Source organism: Vidua macroura, chromosome 1, assembly GCF_024509145.1.
Source record: "Vidua macroura isolate BioBank_ID:100142 chromosome 1, ASM2450914v1, whole genome shotgun sequence".
Taxonomy (NCBI): Eukaryota; Metazoa; Chordata; class Aves; order Passeriformes; family Viduidae; genus Vidua; species Vidua macroura.
In genome coordinates this window covers 43,214,101-43,235,161 of record NC_071571.1, presented here as the reverse complement: position 1 = coordinate 43,235,161, position 21,061 = coordinate 43,214,101, and the positions used below count along the sequence as shown (strand labels likewise).

Below are 21,061 nucleotides of genomic sequence, written 5' to 3'. Positions count from 1 at the left end.
AATTTTGATTTTTCTGTTTATAGTTTTGTTTCTGTCTCAAAGTGTATTTAATGATTCTTCCTTTACCTTATTTTCAGTTGGTCCCTCTCCTCCTTCCAATTTATCATTTTTTCAGGAAGTTCTCCTATGTTTTATCAGTACATAGCTAAGTTGAATGTCTTGCTTTCTTGTCTGCAGATACACAAGATGCATTCTTTCTTAGATTATATCATGGGAGGCTGCCAAATACAGTTTACAGTAAGTGTCTTACTTCTCTAACTTATTTTGAAGAAAAGGAATCCCCTTAGATGCCAATTCATTACTTTCAGAGAAATGATTCTTACTTGCCATTCCTTTGTAAATTATTACATTCTTTTGCAAAATGTATTAAGGGCCAGCCTTCCTTTCCAGAATGAGTCCTCTGTTAAAGCAAGCTGTTTCCCCTGAAACAGTGCCATGCTGAAAGTCACACACACAGAGATCCAGCCAGGGACTTTTCTCTGTCAGCCTGGGGTAAATGCTGGTGTTTCATATCTCATCCATAGCTACCAAGTAAGATGGCACTACAGGGGGACACAGTTCTAATTTAGAGTGTACTCAGAAGCCATTCAGTTCAAGGAACAGGGTGTAAAAGGATTTGTGGGGCTCTTCAAATACAGAAATACAGTTTTCTGTATTTCCAGTTAATAAAATTAGAAAGATTTAATGATGTGTGGGTTTGATTTTTTTTTGTATCATGTATCTAAAAATTAATATACTTCATATAATGTAATATGATATATCAGTTTTTCCCACAGCATAGGAATACAGATTGTGGCTCAGTTCCAATCTGGTTTATGTGATTTCTAATTTACACCAACTAAAGGGCTAAAATCTAATGCACAAAGGTAATATTCTTCCTCTGGAGATCTTTTCTTTTCCTATAGCATCCTGCCCTATTTCTGCTCCTACATAAAAAGTAGCAGACATTGGATGCTACTGACATGTTCCATTTCACATTTTCCAGTCAAGCCTTCATTTTCCAAAAAGATTTGACAAAAAAGAAAGATTTTTTTAATATTACCAGAAAGTTCTAGCAGCAGCTACAGACAGTTGTGGATTGTCTTCTTGTGTACAGATCAGCTTTTTGAAGTGTTAAACATGGACTTTGACCATACTCATTACAAACTCATTGGATAACACCCAGAACTGAGGACTCTGTTTTGGTTTTGAAGGAAATACCTTTTGCAGCGGACAAAGATCTTCGTAATTGTCTTCTTTCATGTAAAGCATACTGTGTAATTACTTCTCTGCCTTACCTGGCTACTTTTTTTTTTATCCCCACGTACCAGCAATGTGCATTTCTCCTTCAAGTCTGAAATTTGGCAGTCACTGGAAACCTCTTTAATTTATCTTTTCTGACATTTCCTCCCTAAAATATGACTGGAAGAACTCAATTACCAAATGTATTCAAGGTCATTATCAGAAGGACGTTAATGCCTTCATGTTATATTTGAAAGCCTTTTCTAATAAGGGCATGTGGTTAGGCACATGCAAAGACCAGTTTGTATGCATTTCCCACAACTCCAGCTCAAGAACAGGAGCACCACCGCCATTAGAAAGTATCTAGGGATTTACATATTAAGTTACAGCTTTTCAAACTCTCATTCTTCATAACTGTTTTCCAATGGAAGAGCAAGTTCTTAGGGCAAGGAAGGGTTATGGCAATTTGCTTGCCTTTTATTTACTTGTCACAGATTTCCTATTAGTAGGCTGCAAAACACAAGTTTGAAAGTGGTAGGGCAAGTGGGTTAAAGTGGGTAATGGCTTCTACTGTGTTTTTCTGTATTTTATTTTACTAAAATGAAACAAACAATTGGTTAGAGAAAGCTCATTTTCAAGGATGGGCAATGAGGACATAAAGGAAATAGAAGATTCGTTATACTGTCAACCACAGGGATCCCTGAATTACTGTTGCCCTTAATGGTGAATCCACAGTATTGTGTAAGCTCATCAGTATCAAATTTCAACCTGCAAGGACTCAGGGTAAGCCATTGTGACATCTCTGTACCTATGGCTGTCTGCATGCATAACCCAGTGGTTCTACTCAACATCGTCACAAACTGGCTCTCCACATATTTTCCTCCACTCTTCTTCCAGCAGTCCGCAGCACAGAGCGGTTGTGAGATGTGTTGTTGTTTTCCAAAATTAATTCTCCAGTGGTCACTGAAACAAAAGGATGCAGCCTGCTGGGGAGATATTCCATTCTCCCTTGTTTTCTGCATGCATCATATAATCTCCTCTTCACATAGTCCTAATGTGATTAATTCAGACCACTGAATCAGAGGAGGCCTATTTCTTGGACTTTCCCAGATTTCCATTTTTTCTAACTGTAGTGGTTTTGGGATTGTTTGAAACTCTCCTGATAGGTGTATTGTTGCTGTCGTCCTAATATTAATGACATTTCTGCTGAGCTCATGCTGTGTACAGGCAGTATGATACAACTGTGATTTGAAAGGGCACTTGCTGAGGGAGGGAAACTGGGATGCTAGGCACACATTTGGTAACAAAAAGCTGCAGTGTGATGTACCTGCTAATTTAAGGCACTAATGGAAGCCTTGGTAACATCATGCTGTGCATTCTTTGTATCTTGATTGTAGAAACATGGTTTGTAGTTAGAAAGAATGTCTTGGAAAAATGAAAGTAAACTTTTCCTTCGCTTAACAACCAGTTATTAAGAAGCTTTCATCTATAGAGATCAATAGTGCTGATTCCAGCCCTCTATTTTTATGCCCAGCTTATTGCCAAACACTGGATCTCTTATCAGACAGTGTACCCTGCTGCAGAAGAAGTGTTCAGAGGTTGGCAGTGCAAATGGGTCTGTAGTCAGAAGACATTTTCATCACTTCAGGAAGTACAGCAGAAAGGATGTGTAACATGCATAAAAGGAGTTGTAATAGAAAGATATATTGGATAGATACTCTCTTAGGCAGGTCACAGTGTTGGGCGGCCTGATTTGTTGCTGACAGATCTAGCAGGAGGTCCCAGCTATGTAGGATGTTTTGAGTGTAGTGAAAATCACCCTTTTACAAGTGTGAGGATAAAAAAAGAAGCTGGTACTGAGTGTAGTTATTGCCCTGTTATGCTCTTACTTAACTGAGGGAAGGTGACTGCTACACTGGAACGGATACATTTAAAGATAAGCAGATAAAATCAAGTGCACGCACAATAAGAAAGATTCCTACTTTACTACCCAAAAGATAAGCTCAATTGTGATATTAACATAACTTTTGTCATATATTAACTTATTTTCACAAATCCTTATCCAATGTATTTGCACAAGACCTTGGTCCTGCTGGGTAATGCTAAAGGAGCAGAGCTCTGCATTGTTATTTTGGAATCATGGCAATTTACAGCGGTCATCTTTTTTATAAGTCCTCCCTGTGGGAGTCAAACAGAGATTTGGATCAAATTCAAGAAGCATGCTGCATCCAAGTACAAATATTCATAAATTCTTCATCATAGGAAATTAGGATATTTTTTTACTTTTCAGCAGACCTCTACTGCAAAGACCATTTCCAAAAGGAAGCTTGTTCCAGGAAGTTTTTTTTTTTTTGCTTTCGCAAACACTAACCACAGGCTTTTTTCCAAGCTCATGAAACTCACTCCTTATTCCTACTCCATATTCTTGATTTAACTTCCAAAGCAGTTAGCCATAAAGAGAGATTTGTCCAGATCTGTTTGAGGTGTCACTAAAGTCTTTTTAATGTGTTTTAGTGTTTTGGGATTGTCAGTAAAAACACCTACTTTAAACAATTTTACTGGAATCCCCTTCGTTTCCCTATCATACAGTGGCATTTTTGTGCCTTCTGTAATCAAATTAAGGTTGAATTATTATCAGAGAAAATATACTTATTTTTAAGAAAATATGCATACCTTAAATAAGATTTTTTTACATGGAATTCTCTTGGGTTTCACAAACCACTAGTGTTGCTTTCTTTCTCAGTTAAATATGTGTAATGTTTCCTCAGTTATGTGCCCTCACAAATGAAGTCATGGGAGGTTCTCCGTTGATTTATTCAAGTTAAATCCAGATATCATTTTTGGAAAAAGATCTATGTGGAAAACAAACTCAGTGCTTCGGTGCCTGAACAGTGAGTAGGAAGCAGAGGTGAAAGATTACTCTGACTTGCAAGCCAAAAAGCTCATCTCTCTTCTGACTAAATGTGGTGAGGTGCCAGAGGTTCATGCATGATCAAGGCAAAGAAGGGATTTCCAAGCCTACTAGAGGTTAGTTTCTTCAGCTAAAAGATAGAGATGAAAAATCAGAATCAGTGGAGGAAAGCCAACTCGGGTTGACCTAGTATGATATTTCCCTTTAAATTTTTAGCAACAAAAATAAGTTTCAGAAGGACTGTGTATTTTTTTAAGGAAGCATGAAAATGTCATGTTTCATTTTCATTTTGAAGCTGCATAAAGTAATGTGCCAAGCAGAGGCTGCAGCTGGGGAAGCTGAACATTTGCAAAAGCAAACTGTGCCTTCGGAGTTCTTTTTGCAGTCTTTAGCAATACCCTTTCTTACCTTTCAGCTACACTTTAAAACTGAAATCTGAACTTGCTGCATTTGTCTATTGAATATTCAGGTGTAATGGGTGTTTTAAAGAAATAGGTTATTGGACACATGGACATTTTATAAATTGCTTTGTTCCCTCTGTAAGACCCTTGGGATTCTTGTTGCTCCTCTTAGGAATTCTTAAACAGCATTCAGCAGAGGACTTTCTGATCCATAACAAAGGAAGATGCATGCCAGAGCCTACCTTCAGTGAGAAATATAAAGAGTATTTTAAAAGGGAGAAATTAATTTTAATGTGATTCATTAATACTTGCTTCTACTTACTCTTCTCTAAGGTCTTTCAAAAACGACAACAAAAAATCTTTGCAGGATTCAAGCTTTATTTTTTTACCCTGCAGCTCATGTTTAAGCTTGCTGTCAACTGTGAAATTGGGACAGTTAATTTTTAATGCTTAGATGTTTTGAAGAGAAAAAATACCAGACAAGCAATATCTACTACTACAGCCACAGCAACGATTAAAATAGCTAAGAAACGTCCCTAACTGGAATTCTACTTTATAGTTTTAGTAGGACTTGTAACTCTCTACAGACATTTTTGCTGCAAAACTTTTATGTCCTGAATGTCACCTGAGCTGGAATAATTTAATTAAATATGAGAAGCTAGAGATAGTTAATTTGATTCATTTGTATTAGAACATCATTTTCCCCATAGAATAGCAATGCAGGTAATTTTTTACCTAATTATGCCATTTTAGTTTTATTACCTCTTATTTTATAAACTGTAATTTGCTTCTACATATATTTACCAGTACAAACCTAATTCCAGTTTGATTAAGTACACTGTAAAATTGTTGTGAGGCTGCTGTCTCTTTGCTGCAGCAGATTACTTCTGGTAAAGATATATAGTTGATGTAGGTGTGTTTATGCTCAGAAGAGCTCTGCAGCACATTGACTCCTCTTCTTTTCCAGGTAGCTATAGATTTCACTGCATCGAACGGTGACCCTAGGAACAGCTGCTCGCTGCACTACATCCACCCCTATCAGCCCAATGAGTACCTGAAAGCTTTGGTGGCTGTTGGGGAGATTTGCCAAGACTATGACAGGTAAATAACCACGTTTGATTACAGAGTTGTCTTTAGAAAGTGTTTTCACAGTGTGAAATTAATGACTGCCTGTAGCTGGCTGCAGAGGCTCCATGTTTAGGCACTTATGAAGAATGACAGAAAGATTAGTCTACCTTAACCTGCTTTTGAGAGTGACACTGGGTTTAGATTAGTTTCATGATAAAGAAAGGCACAATTCTTGGCTGTTTGCCTGATTTGTGTGTTCAGTTTTAGGTTTGTATTCTCATGTTAAAATTACATGTTAGAGTGGATTTTTCATGCATTCAAGATTAACAACTTGGAGCCAGTTTTGCAGATGCTGGCAGCATCCTTTCTGATACACTTGGGAGTCTGTGCCCTATTCTACTGAAAAGTGTTCCTGAGACACTGACTTTGAAACTGAATTTGTAGTTACCTAAACTGCTTATTGATGATGTCTATTTTTAGAAGTAAACCCATGGTCTTTTCCACTGTTCTCCTGGTCGAACATTGCACTCCCTTCTAAAATAAATGTAGAAAGGTAGTGTGTGTACACAACATGCCTTTAAATAAATAAACAAATGCAAGTTATTGGACCGAATGTGCTTTGATTACATTATGTACTTCTGTTGCTTTCAAATACGCTGCCTGCTTCTATCAAATTAATTGCCCATTATTAATTTAATTACCAAGTGTGTTTCCTTTAAGTGTTCTTTCTCTGGTGGTGAGACACAGTATCTTACACAGCTGTTCTTTCTAATATTTGCACATATGATAGATATCTACCCACCACTTTGCCATATGTAAACACCAGATCTTAAGAAAACAATTGTCTTTCCAGTCAAATTTGAGTTAAACTTTCTGTATAAATTGTGGAGTGACTCCAGACTATGGTTTGCATGTTACATGTTGCATATACCAACTAGCCTGCTCAGAGGCACTTCCATTTGCATGGTAATGAAATGTCTTCTCAAAGAATGACAAAAATACTGTTCTGATATGAGTTCTGTAAGAATTTGATGGTCAGATTTAGTCAAAGAGTCTGAGAAAATTAATATTTTATTGTAAGTGAGCTGAGAATTCCCCAGTGATTATGCAGTAATTTAATAATTACTGGCAATAACTCAGAACATTAATGAACTTCAAAAAATAGGGAAAGGAGTAAAAAGGGCTGGTTTATGCACACAGAATTTTTGATTTCACCATTTAAATTGTATTTTTTTTAGAAAATTAAGTAGTTAAGTGGCACAGTCCCTTCTATACAGAAACACTAACTCCAAATCAGGATTTTTTTCTCAATAAGTATATTTCAATCAGTACCAAAAAAATAGCCAGTAATTTTGTAAATGAAATCATCAGCATCATTCTGTTCTATTGTGCTGCAAAAAATGCCTATTGATGCTAATCAGCACAACTGAGGGTCTATGTGCTATCATCTAGGGCTGAACAAAAGCCAGTTGTTTTCCCATGAAGATGTCATCTTTTGGGCATGAGTTTGACCTGTGCATGTTCTCAAGCTGTAACAGTATCAGTATATTCCCATGGACAAGTTGATTCAACATGGTCAGTGCTTTCTGATCAAAATGTCAAGTGAGGATCTTTTCCTTATGCTTGCACATTTTGAATCCAGTAAATTGGAAAAGAGAATTTTAAATTTTTCAAAAGAAGGAAAGGAATTAGGAGGAGCAAGCCTTCACTCAACATGACCTACAGGTTCAGTATAGACCTTTTTTGTGTTGAGTTGCAGCCTTTGTATATCTGAGCAAATATAACCTACAAAGCAAATCTTCTGTATATACACTTAAAAAAAATACAAATTCAGTAAAAATCTGAAACATGGCACGCATCCATAACTGCTCCAGTGAGTCCACTTGTGCTTCAGATAATGGAGCAGGACATCTGTTTCCAGATTAAGACAATCCAGAGGTAAAAAGAAACAAACTTGCTAAACCTAAGCAACCTAAGGGCTGTTTAGAGCCAGAGTGTCATCATTTGCTTGGAGGCATGTATTTATTAAGATTAGAATATGAGATCACACAATAGTAGTACTCTTATGTGAAGTTTTATAGTTTGTACCCATCAATTATCTCAAATAGGCAGAACTGGCTGATTTCAGTCCAAACCAAGAAAAATAGAGTGATTTTACCTCGGTCTCAGGATTAATTGCATTAAATTAAAGAATAGATGCATTTGCATCTATTTCCATCTAGATTGTATTTGCATCAAATGAAAGAATAGATGAGTAATGTAAAATCTGTTGTTTGCAATACTTTTTGCATTCCAATAGTAGAGCCGTAGAATTCTATGTACTTTTGCTACTTATATAAGCAGACTGGTTTTTATTAATTGTAAAAAAAACACCCTGTATGTTTATTAATTAAAATACTTCCTTCGTTAGAAACATTCAAATTTATTTATGTTGTAGGAGGAATTGGATTGGCAAGTAATAACATAGAGAGACTACACTCAAAATGCAAAATTTTCTTTTATAAACTCTAGCTAGTTTGATCAATCAAGCCAAATCTTCTCATAATCTAGGTTTCTGTACATAACAGCCTAACATAATGCATCTGTAAGCAATTAATGCTCCAAATTAAGTGTTACCTCACATCTCTAGGTACAGTAGAATAAACCCTGATCATCCAAGAGCACTTTTATCCATATGATTCAGATATTCCTGAAACAGTTAAATGAGTAGCACTGTTTTGCATAGTAAAGCGTGAAAGAATGAGATTCGTTCTTTTATCAGCAATATTCAGAGAATGAGAGAGACAGTGATTATTATCCTGATTGTAGAATTGCTGCAGTCCTGTAGGAATAGGCCAATCTGATAATGATAAGGGAAATGGAAGAGCTATTCACCTGCACAAAATACTTAATACTTTATCTATATGGTAGCATTGTTTCAGGCTATAAAAACGTTTTTCATAAGAGTGAAGATAGAGTATGCAGGTGATATAACCAGTGGCTAAGCAACAGCAGCAGTGGATCATAGAGGAAGGAGAACTATTCATTAGTTTAAAGGAATTAGGTTCTAAAATGCAGTTAGAAATACTGGAAAGGGGAAAACACATTAAAAACTTGAAAATAAGCAAACAGCTTCATGGAGAATAATTTATTTTAAGATAAATGACTCATGAATATTTAAAAACAACCTCACGAAGTAATAAGTGAGAAATATGTATTTCTGTTTAAATATTTTCAGACACTTTCTTTTACATTAAAAGTTACATAACTGGTGCAATTTTACCTTGAAATTGTGCAAGTCCAGTCCACCTTTTTTAGCACAGAGAAACAGGGGAAAATGATGAAAAATCACTGGGCACTAAAGTGCTTAATATTAAAAGATCTGCTTCTGTATCGTTTCATGTTTATTGTTTTACCTCAGTAATTTCTGTATTGAGTTTTCTGTATCAGAAGTCAAATAAAATGGTTTCTGGTGACCAGCAATACCAGCCTAGCCAGGATGCTGAAAAATCAGTTGCTCACCACTGTAAATATGTATATTCCCTCTACATGTTTTGCACAATGAGTTAGCAAGTTTACTTAAGACAGTTAGGGTAAATCAAACTCTCTGTGCTGGCTTAGGTCTTCTAAGCTTCAACAACTCTGATTGAACAATAGTTTTGGTCACCCATTTGTTTTGGAGCCTGGTGGAGATCCCTGCAAGAGAATGCTGTTTTCCAAGGGCAGGTGGCAGGTGTGTTGTTGCTGGTTGAATACCCAGATATGAGGAAAGGCAAACTCATTCAACAATTGAAATAAAGGATCTGTGACTAAAATCTTATAAAAGCCATGAAGCTCTCTTAAGTTCTATAAAAATTTTGAATGTGTCTTGTTCTGCATGGCAGTTCCTCCCCAAAGCTTTTCAATTTGTACCATAAAACTGCACCCTGATTGGCATGGAACAACAACACCATTTTGGAAGCCAGAGAAGCTTATGGCTAAACTGGGGAATCAGGGAACATTTGCTTTCCCCTTTTGTCCCAGCATAATGTCTGGCCATGTCCTGACTGCAAGTCAGGACCTGAACTACCTCTTTGTATATAAAACTAGAGTTCTACTCGTGTGTACATTAATATATAGATATGCATATAACATAGAGCTATTAAATATACTTATGTATGTACAATACTTAGTGTTAATACAGAGCCATTCAGTAAAAAAAAAAAAAAATTGATTTGTCTTTTGTGCTGTTTACATCTTCCCTTTGTGCAGAACAAAGCCATAAGCCACAATAACAGTGCTCACAGTTTATTAAAATGGCTGGTGCTTTGATCTTAATGATTTGTTTTACTGGTGCTGGAATGCAAGCAAGTAGCCATGAGTGTAGCTCATCTTTCATTCTGCAGTGATTGCTGTTTCTATCAAAGGAAAAATGGGCTGGAATGGGACTGCAAATAGCTTGTTTGCAAGGATAAATGTTTTCCTTGTACACAATGCTAAAGGCTGAAACACTTCCTAAATGATCTTACATTATTGCAGATTTTAATGATGTTATTGTGGGTGAAGCCCATGGCAGGTCTTGCAAATCTGCTCCTCACTTTTAAATCTGATTTCTGCAGTTAGTAGTTTTTCTTTTGCTTGTGCTTATTAAGAATCTCATTAAATTACATTAAATATTTATCTTTGCATTAAAACTTCTGTTTTGAATCAGCAAGACACTAGAGCTTATTATCTAATCCCATTGAATTCAGTCTGACTCAAGCAAATCCTGAGGTATTATGCAAAGTATAGCTGGCACTACATGGAATTAAGAGTTTTATTGAATTTGAACTTGAATTGTTTGCCTCCCACACAAATGTCCACTGTCTCCCATTTACCTGGCTGATTTTTTTGATTTTTTTTTTCCTACACCTAGTTTTACGTTTGTGCATACATTCAGATTCTTCATTGGATTAATAAAAAGCATTCACAAACAAGTAGGAGAATTTGGTTTTGTGTGGTCAAATCAATACTCATTCATTGAAAAAGACAAGATTAGATGTACTTTATCAAATGCTTTTACTGCATTATCAAATGCAAAAGCATTTACTGCATTGGATATTTGTGGAGCTTCCTATTCTTGATGGGCCATCCCCATTCTTATCTAGGCACTCAATGCATGATTCCATGTATTTGACCACATAGTTTTGTAAAATCCTGTCAAATTTATCTTCGTTTCATTCAAAATTTGTTTCAAAATAGTCTTAGTTCTTAATTATTTTAAATATCTCTGTTAATTCATTCACTTTTAAAGATACTGCAGATTTTTCTTCACTTTCAAGAACCTTTGAAACATGTGGAAGATAAACTTCTCTTTCCTGACACTAATGTTTTCTTTTCATTTAGGCAAATAGTCTCCTTAACTCTAAATCCTCAAGTAGCTCCTTGAAAATGACATTCACACTGAGATTGTATGTTAACAAATAAACTGCTTGTGTAAAACATACTTGACTAGCAACCTCCCCAAAGGCCATTAATGAGCAAAGAGCACATTATTCCTGCAAAGGGCAGAAATTATTTATGTGTAGAGCTCTACAAAATACTTAAGAATGAAAATTTAGAAGCTAGGCCACATTCCACAAAAGACACAAAGCTCCTGAAGTCAGTCTGAGTTGCATCATTGCCTTCTGCAAACAATGAATGGCAGCAGTTGCTGATTAAATGCAAAAATTGCTCTTTATAGTTTCTTTTTCATATTTTAGGCCTGAGCAAGTATGTTCACTATGATTGAAAACTGTACATAAGCCCTTCCTTCTCTGTAAACTGCACTTAAAATTTTAGAAGGAAAAAAAAGGAAAGGAGAAAATAAAAGGACCGGAGTTCCCAGCCCAGCATGTTGCTTTTGGTGTAGATCTAAGAAGTGAAAAAAATATCAGCCTGAGGAGTTCCAACTGTCCCAGAAATATTTTTTTCCTGAGGTACCAGCAGAGGGCAGTTGGGGAGGGGAAAGAGAACAAGGGATTTGTAACACAGTATCTGTTATGGAAATCATATATAAATCAATGCAATTACTCCCAAATACAAATATCAATCCATACTTAAATTCTGTGGTTTCAATTAAGGCTTCAAGTGGAGAGATATCCCAGAGTTTGCACCTTTCTTTAGTAATCAGAAGCTTATGTCCAAGAATCACTTAACAGGTCACTTCATCCTGAAGCTCTGTCTGGGTTTGTGGATGAAGACTCAGAAAGCTACCTTGACTGGAAGGATCTGTCTTAAGTACCTTGAAGTAATTTTGCCAGACACAAAGAGAAAAACAGAAACTTGCTTTGATTGTGATAGTAGTACAATAGTAGTTCATTAAAACTGAAGCAAAAGAATGATGCCTAGAATTACTGGCACTATATCTGACATTAAATATTTCATGAACTTCCTACATAGAGCTGTAGATGTTAAAATTTTATCTACTCATGTAGATCAATAAATAAAAATATGCTTAATTATTAAGCATCTCTCTTTATCACTTTAATTACAGAAACAACCTTTCTGGAGGCTGTTTAGCAAAAAAGCTGATTAGCATATCTAAACAAGTTTAAAAATCTTCAGGGAAAAGACATGCATCTTTTTATTTAGTGCTTTAAAAGGACCAAATTTGCATAGACATACAACAAAAGAAGAATTGAGAAACAGTAACTTGTACAGAAAAACTTGTAGCTTATGTTTGTCAACAAGCTGAGGTGTGGGTAAACATGTTCTGAAGTGTTTGGATAACCCAGGTCTAGATCTGCACTGACCAAAAGGAATCACTCATAGTTTCCATTTTCAAACTGCAGCGAAAATCCTTGGATTTAACAGCTGAGGACCTAGACTGGCACCATTACATAATGAATACAAACATATATTCAGTATTTGACCTTGTAGAACCTGTCATTTGTAGACTGCTGCCACATAAGGGTTCCCACATCACCAAGGGGTTTCCACAATCACCACTTTTTATCCCAAGAATCAGTACAGGAGAATTAGTCTCATACACCAGCTGTGTTGGGAAGATGACTTCATAATGGCTTCTTTTGCAAATGTACATACATACAAACGTGTGCGGGTATATAAACACATGCATACACATTTATACACATCTATGCAGGCCCTTATCTAGGCAGATCCTGTCAATTCTTACAGCTCTGCCTTTTCTATTGCCAAGTGTTCATCTTTGTGTCTTCTTTGTGCCTTTTCTCCCTTCTCCTAGGAACTCAATTCCTATGCACCAACCACAAGCAGTCCCTTCCAGCTTTCTTTTGTTAAGAAACTGCTTAGCTGCAGCTTTCTCCAAATGCTTTTCAGACCTCTGCTGCATTCTGTCAGCTGGTAGAAACCTGAAAATCTGAATCTTCTACATGGCTTTTCTGTGCAGTCTGTACTATTTCTCAGTTTAGCTTGAAACCTTCTCTGAAGAGCATTGGTCAGTGCAGTACTTGACACTTTTCTGCAACTGTGCAAACTGGTACTGTAGGGATTCCACTGTCAAAAGTCCTTCCTGAAGAAAACTACATGACATGTAAATCCCTGCAAAAATTGCATTCCACCTACTGCTGTAGAAACCATACATCTGTGTAAACAAGAAGTAAATACGCATAAGTAAAGGAGCAATTTCTGTTGTCATTTTCACTGATGCCATTTGATACTTATCTAGTGCACCTTTAGTCAATGCAATCATTTCCACAATTTCAGAAGCGTTACTTTCCTCCTTGCATTGTTAAGGATATAACTAGTTTAGTCAACCATTCCATTATAGTGGGGTATAGCTGAGAATTATTCACATTTGGAAACCCATCTGTGGGGTAAATGAACACCATGCCTAAGTTGACCTTGACAGGTTTATGTATCTAATTGCTCTCAGTTAAAGCTAGACAATTCTTGTGAATTAGGTTGCATTTATTATCTTAGTATCACCTCCAAATTACTGTGAAATTGACCTTGGTCAGAGATCCCAAATTATCAGATGAACAGAAGATAGTAGCCTGTTTCCTCGTGCATATTCAGTGATGCCTAGCTGAATGTGTGTAGTCACCAATACACTTCAATTATGGTATTGCTCTAACTTCTTTTGTTAGTGTTCTTCATTTTGACTTAATTTCATTCCAATTTTGGTAAAATTACATCATTTGATCACTTTAAGTCACTGTATCATCTCTATAAAGGTTTTATCCTGCTCATCCTAGAAAGTTCATTTGTACTTTGAGAGCATTTGATGAGAATTCCTCTCCCATCAGCCCTCTCTATATATATATGTATATGTCAATGCAGTCCTGTTATCCCCTCTTCCCAGCACATCCCTTATGGACAGATATTTTCTGATATAAAGTTGTTGCAGAGCAAGATCTTTTACCAACCCTTTTCAATGTAATTTGTAAAAAAGGACAGAATTATGTGCATATGTGGTAGCAAATCTTTTGTTCTTGTGGTTGCCTAGTGCAGTACACACTTGTGGTTTAGGAGGGCTGGGCCCCATCACTGTTCAGTCTGGGGTTCTTCACAACCTGTACCATACCTGATGGAATTCAGCCTCCTGCCTGCAGTGTAGCCTTCAAGACATGTCGGATTTTAAACATCTGAGATTACAGTTTGTGTGAGAATTACCTTTTCAGCGATGGTACAGTTTTCTATTCATAATCCCACAGAAAAGCCAAATCACTGTATATAGAGTTAGTGTTTTGGAAGGTTTAGAGACATATGCCAATCCCTTAAAATAAAAGACTGTCTGAAAACTGCCGAGTTTGAGAAGTTAAAGACAACTCGTTGTAGCCTCTTGTAGCATCTCCTTTCCTAGTTTATTCCCAGTTGTAGAGTCCCATTTCTTTTTCAAGATGCATTTTACTGAATTGGGTCATTCATGTAGGCATAAATCAGGTCATTGCAATTTATTTGTTATCTTGCAGGGAAGCTTGACATTTTGTCTCACCTTCCTGAGTATGTTATTTTATTAGGCTAGCCTTCTAGCAAGTGATAGATCTCGCTGCCATTTCCTTTTGCTTAACCTACTCCTCCCTAAAGCTCTAGTGACTTTTTCTGTGTGTATTCCACAGCCTATGAATTTCTGAGTTTACTTGGTATTTTTGCCCTGCAGAGCTTCTTTTGCAATTCTTTTAATGTTAGCAAGGGGAAGTTTAAATCCATTGTACCTGGATTTGGCTTTGTTAGTTATTTCATGAGTTGATGCCTTTTGGTGGTTAGCTTCAGGGAATCTGTATTCCCCTGCTTCATTAACTATTTCTGCCTCAGGTGAGACAAGCTTGCTTCATATTTTTGAAACACAATTACATGACAGCATGTATTCAGCAGATTCCAGCTCCCCTAAGGTGCCTGAGACCTGTAATTAAAGATAATGAGTGAATTTTAATGTCAGGATTTCGCACCCAATGACGTAGCATCTCTGTGACAGTCCAGACGATGATGTACTGTTGCAGTGATTTACCATTTATTTGCATGCTCCCAGACCTCTTTTGTGACCAAGATGTATGATAATCATCCTTGCTACTCCACTGGAACTCCCTGTGCATTATGGACTGAACGCCAAGCTGTGTTAGGCACAGGGCAAGCTTGATGCAACACACAGTAACCTGGCCAAAACCAGGGATGTGGTTGTATTAAACCAGACATAACCACACAGTGAAAATGTGGTGACAGAGAAGCAATCCCTTAGGGAAGAATCCAGGTCAGTGGGTGAAAACACTGCTACTGCTGAACTCCGAACTGGTCTTTCTGAATCTGACTGGGGCAGGCTGAGAGCTGGACCACAGCCTGGCTCTGCATCCTGGAGGAGCACAGGTGCAAGACTGCAAGTGGTGAAATGGATGGGCTCTGGTTCCTTCAACTGAAATGGTTTTATTTAACCCTATTTGATCACAGAATCATGGGATGGCGTGGGTTGCAAGGGACCTTAAGGATCATCCCCATGCCAGATCATGTCCTTTATTTGCCTAGGTCTGCTTGCAAAGCGGGAGCTGAAAATGTTTAAATATTTCAAATTATTTCTGTATTTTCTTTGGAACTGCTGTTAATCCCTGTAAGCTGTTATGATTCAGAATTTGCTGGCATCAAGCCCTTGTCAGATAAGTACTAAATAATATACTCAGAACATGATTCATTCATATGCTTTAGAAAAGAAACAATTCAGCTTGTCGTCTTCCAGTTCATTCCCTGTACATGAAAGATTACAATTTTAATTGAGTTTACAGATAGCTCTATTTTGTTTGTGGTGTTTGCTGTTTTCTCTTCTGTCTTTTTCCTTTACCTTTTCCGAGCTGTTCTCCTCCTTCCTCTTTCTGTGCCCCTTTCCCCTCCTTCTTTCTCTCCTCATAGTCACACCTTTTTCAATTACATGTGTAACACACCTCCCTTTTTAATTTTGCCAATTTGAAATTTCTTACTAACAGAGGAAAATTATCTGATTTCATAATGAAAAAAGTATGTCATGCAGAGAGGATCCACAGTTTATTCTTTTAAGACTGGAATTGAAAATGAAAGGCAAAATAATTGATTTTGCTGCCTCCAGTACTTTTAAAATATCTCCCTGGTAGTTCTGATCTGACCTAAGACCAAAATTACAAGTGACAGCTTAATATCCAGGGATTCTAGTCTGGTATTCTCCTTGCAAGCTGTAAATTTCAGCTTGTCAGGTATTTGTGAGATTACATCCCCATATTGAGCAAGGTTGAATAAGGAAAAGTTTGGAAAACCTGAAGAGCAAAAATCTAAAATCCCACCATGTTTATACCGCCTAGCCAGATTTTGAGAACAGTGAAATTGGAAAGCATCCGGTTTATGCTTTTATTTTTCTTATTTGTTTCTACTAAAAGTGAGCTCTTACTGTTTTTCACTCCTCACTCCGTGTTTTTTCCTTCCCCCCACTCACTGCATCATCAGTACTGTTTGTGCTACTGTGTTGCTCTAGCATAAAGTGAGCAGGTTTTCATGCTGTGGTCTCCAAGGTCAGTAAAGTAGCATCCATACAAATGCTGTATTGAATTCAGGAGAATTAACTTAAGGACAGCTATAGCTACATACCAAGGGGCTTTAATGGGAACCAATAAAATCAGTCCCGAACAAGTTGTGTAAGTGGCTAGCTAGGAGTTAATCTTTCAGAATTAATAAATTCAGAATTAATATAGAATGGCTTAAGCCTTTTTTTCTCCATACAATTAAGAACCCAGATTCCAAATTTCAGTCTTTAAAAGCAACTGATTTTCAGAGAGCATAGTCCTGACAACCTTTTTGAATACAGGTATTGCTGCACTGCTGAATAGCTGAAGCATCGTCTGACCTGAGGCTTCCGAGGAGGTTGCAAAATGTCTTTAATGTCTGACTAATTAATTTTACCTACCTCCATCTCATTAATAGGAATAGCAAATCCTTTTCAGAGTAAATGTAATACCCTGGTTTCAATGATACTCCATGTCAGAAGGCACCAGGGGTTAATGAGACAGGATTTTGAAATGTTCATTATTTTGTCTCTTTATAATAGGCATATTTCTTTCCTTCCACTAGCACTAGGCTTCCTAGTGAAATAGAAAACAGGATCATTATCTGTATCACTTCTACCAATTTACAAAACTGTAGTATTACCTCTATTCATCTCTTTTCCTGTATGTGCAGTACACCTCAGTGATATCTCTCTTCTCTCTGCCCCTGTTAGTGTTTTGATTTGTCATTGCTCTTGCTCTGCTTCCACTAGATAGCTTGAAAGATGGGTATTTAAAACTGAGCAATGTCCCAAAAGGACAATATGGGATATTTTTCAGATATTATTTTCTGCTAAGTGTTATAACCTCTGCTATGAGGTTACTGACAAACATTTTTCTAAGTGGTTGTATTTCTGTTCAGAAGACTGCAGTCTTGGAGCCCTGACAATTAATTTCTGTATGCATTAATTTACATTGATCAATATGAACACTGAACCTGAACCCTCTCCCTGATTTTTCTTTCAGGGTATAACATAGATATGCTCAGTCTTGGGTATCTTTCAGTAATATACGCATGTTTGACTGAAAAAGTATCAGAAGTCACATACATCTATGCTTGCATGACGACTCATGGTCCTTAAATAACCGGGTATAAAATTCAGAGTCTGATGCTTTTGCTTTTTTGATCTTCATGTCAAGTACTTCAGCTTTTTAAAAGTTATGCCACATTTAAATTTTCAAGGGAACCTATGTAAAACAAATATAAAAGGTGAAGTAGACCTGATGGAGTAATTTTGTAAACATTCTGCCAAGTCACAGTCCTCTTTTTCTTACTGGATTCTGTAAGTTTCAGGTTCTAGAGAACCAGTTTTATTTTTCCAGTTGCATGTTTCTCTGCCATCCTTTCCCTTTACCAATCTTTATCAGCAGGACAGTGCAGGCAGTCTCCTTTTATGTGCCAAGGACACTGGCCATCTTTAAACAAAACAAGTCAAAGGTCCTGAGGTTACTTGAGGCCAAGGACATGACACTGCCCATGTCCTTGTGTCTCAGCTTTCTTCCTCCCAGTACAAACTGGTGATGCCCAAACTGAATTGGAAGCAGTGTCAGTCACAGCTGGACCTGATGCCTTGTGAAGGCTGACCTAGAACAGAGGCTAGACAGAGTTAAAGAATAAAGCAGGTATTTATTAAAAGGCCTCAATGGATACACCTTGGGCAGTAGAAGAGCCCAGTGAAGGCTACACCCAAGATGAACCCAAAATGGTCACAAAATGGATGACAGGTCATGAGGTCTCTCACTTTCCTAAGTTCTGGAGCATTTGCATATTGGAGTTAAGTGTCCAGTTATAGCTTTAGATTATGAAGTCCCATCCTTCTTGTTTTTCTCTCTTCATTCCACCATTGTTTATGCTCTTGGGCCTGAGATTTGGATTGGTTGTCCTTGGTCCCCAGCTAGAGAAGGAATTGTTTTGTCTACCCACTCTGCAAAGAGAGCTTACCATCCCCCAGCATGAAGCTCAGAACTACACACCAAAGCAGCACAGAATCTGAAAAATACAAAACCAAAACCCTGAGGTTTGGTCTGAGGCCATCAGACCCAGCACTGTCCCTGGGAAGTCTCTAGGGGTGCTGGTTGGCAGGAGCCAGTGCTGCACCAGCGAGGGTGCTCACAGATCATGTCTGTGGCTATGTCCCATTGCTTCAGCCAGGGTCACAGGCCTATTTCCTGCTATAAATGACACCCAAATGTCTGAGCAAGCACTATGAAGAAAAAGAAAACTGGTTCTCACTTTTCTTCTTTCAAGTGAGTTTAAATTACAAAGAAAAGCCATTAGAGCAGATCCCTTTCCTACTGAAATGCCAGGCTGGGAAATAGGGCTGGAGTCTCTGATGCATGTGATTCACCCCTGAGGCAGAAGAAAACCTTCTTTTCATTTTCTGACTGTAGTTTAAGCCCCTGGATGGCCTAACCCTTGACATAGCTTCCCGAAGCTGGGAAGCTGCTCTGCTTTCTTCTGCATGCTGCCCTGATAGCCCTGGGTCCTTTAGAGCAGCTCTGTCACACCATTAAAAGGATTATCCTGGGAGTGAGAGAGTTCTTGTCTGAGCTTCTGGGTCACCTTTTCCCTGCTGTGTCTCAGTCGTGCAGGACGAGCAGAATGAGGGCAGCAGGTTCAGCTGGTGGATTTGTTTCTCATGTGATCAAGTGAAGGGTGGAAGGGAAGACTATTGGGGGTTATATTGTAAAAAAACCGCTGAGCCATTAAACTGCTCATTTACTAAAGAGTGAGACCTTTGTATTAGCTAAACACTTTGTTTTGTGTGATAGCACAAAGTGGAAAGTATTCCATACATTTAAATTTTATTTTTATTCTGAAAGCTATCAGCTGCAATTTCTGAGATGTGGTCAGGGGATGACATGGTGATCTTTTTTATGCAAGGGATGTCATGAGTGTCAAAAGTTTCCCTTCTTACCTTAAAAATCAAGCTCAAATATCACATGAGAGTTGATTCATTGGTCCTAGCAACTTAAATCAGATTACCAGAGGTATGGGTGTAAATTCTGGTTACCTAATGAGAGTGTGGAGCTATTCTGGCTGAGACAACAGAAAGTACTAAGAACAGAAGACCCCAGGACACCCCTCCTCTCTTAGAGTTCATGTACTTCCCTCTAAAAACAGCCATATGGAACCCCATCCTGAGGGGGTACATGATCCTGCTTCACTCTTTCACAGTGTAATGGTTGCACTTTCTCAAAAAGGAGATGTGGGAGATTCTAACATAAAGACAAGTGTCCTGACTGTGGAGGTAAGGTATTCTGGGTGCAGAATAACAGTGGGGGCTGTGCCACTGTGTGACTGGGAATGTGGGAGTCTTGCCACCAGAAGGAGAATCCAGGCTGCTGGAGGAATGACTTATTGCTGTCTCTGAATTGCTGCAGAGCAGAAGATGGAGCTGTAGATACAAGAGTGACTACACTTGTCTACACTCCAGAAACACTGCAGTAGAATTCAGGCACTGGATGGGTTCAGGCATCTCCCAGTTGTATAACTGCTGCCAACATTGAACTTAGACACTTATGTTCTACCTAAGTAAAATTCTAAGTGAAATTCTTTTTTAGTCTTTGTTTGTTCTTGCCCCAAATCAATTAACTGCAGCTCCACAGAGTTTGATTTTCTAATCCAGCCATCAATTAATCATTTATGTAAAACAAGATTTCCCCCCCGCCCTCAGATTCTTTTCTAATGGTTTCTTATTTCTTGCCCTCAAAGTGTGTGCCAGAATTCCCTGCATCCATTTGTAAGGGCTTTCCCACTTCCAGAAGTGTTTAATCAAAGAGAATGCTATCAGCAGGTGGTTAGCATCGAATGTCAGCAGCTACTTCATTTCTGACATCTCTTGGGAAAAAAAATGTTTCATTACCATGCAAATGATGTTAGTCTTCCTTTCCAAGATCCATTGTCACATGGCATAACATATGGTACACAGAACTGTGCTCCCAAGATTTATGCAGCAGTGGGGACACAGTTCTGCTTTAAGTTTTTCTTTAGGTTGTATCAGAAATATCATGGTGCCTTTAACAGCCTATGCCAGACAAAAGAACCAAGCAGCTTTAATGGGTGGTTATCTTTTTGGAGTATATCTGGGATGTGAATTATTCAGTTGATACTTGGAGTGGCCATCTCTTGAACTACACCAAAAATATTGAAGCTGCTGGCCTCTCCTGGGAAATTTTAAAAGTTCCAATCATGGTAGTTGGAACTCAACTTTTCCAAGGACCGTGAAACCCTGTAATTAAATTAGGGTAAACTTAGTCTGATTCATCAGAGGACTGGAGTACAGTTCAGTGACATCAGTGAGACTTAGGATATGTCTGGAATTAAGCATATGTTTGAGTGAATTGTTAACCTCAAGTGTACGATCAAGTGCTTTGCTGACTCAGGGACAAGACATTCCTTGCAGGTTGTTGTTTTCCACTTTGCCATCTGGGAAGAGGCAGCTTGACAGCATGTGGGCTGTGTGAGACATTATTGCATTTCTGAAAGGGTATTAACAGCCTTG

General features: G+C 37.8%; 1 protein-coding gene across 4 annotated transcripts in view; it reads left to right on the top strand.

The window, feature by feature from the left end:
• Positions 1-21,061, top strand: part of CPNE4 (copine 4) — a 225,821-nt gene that overhangs the window by 180,947 nt on the left and 23,813 nt on the right. For all 4 annotated transcript variants that reach the window (XM_053992552.1, XM_053992568.1, XM_053992548.1 and 1 more), the window contains 2 exons: positions 178-237; positions 5,501-5,634. In XM_053992552.1, coding sequence (XP_053848527.1) covers positions 178-237; positions 5,501-5,634 — 194 coding nt within the window. The remainder of the gene's footprint in view (positions 1-177; positions 238-5,500; positions 5,635-21,061) is intronic.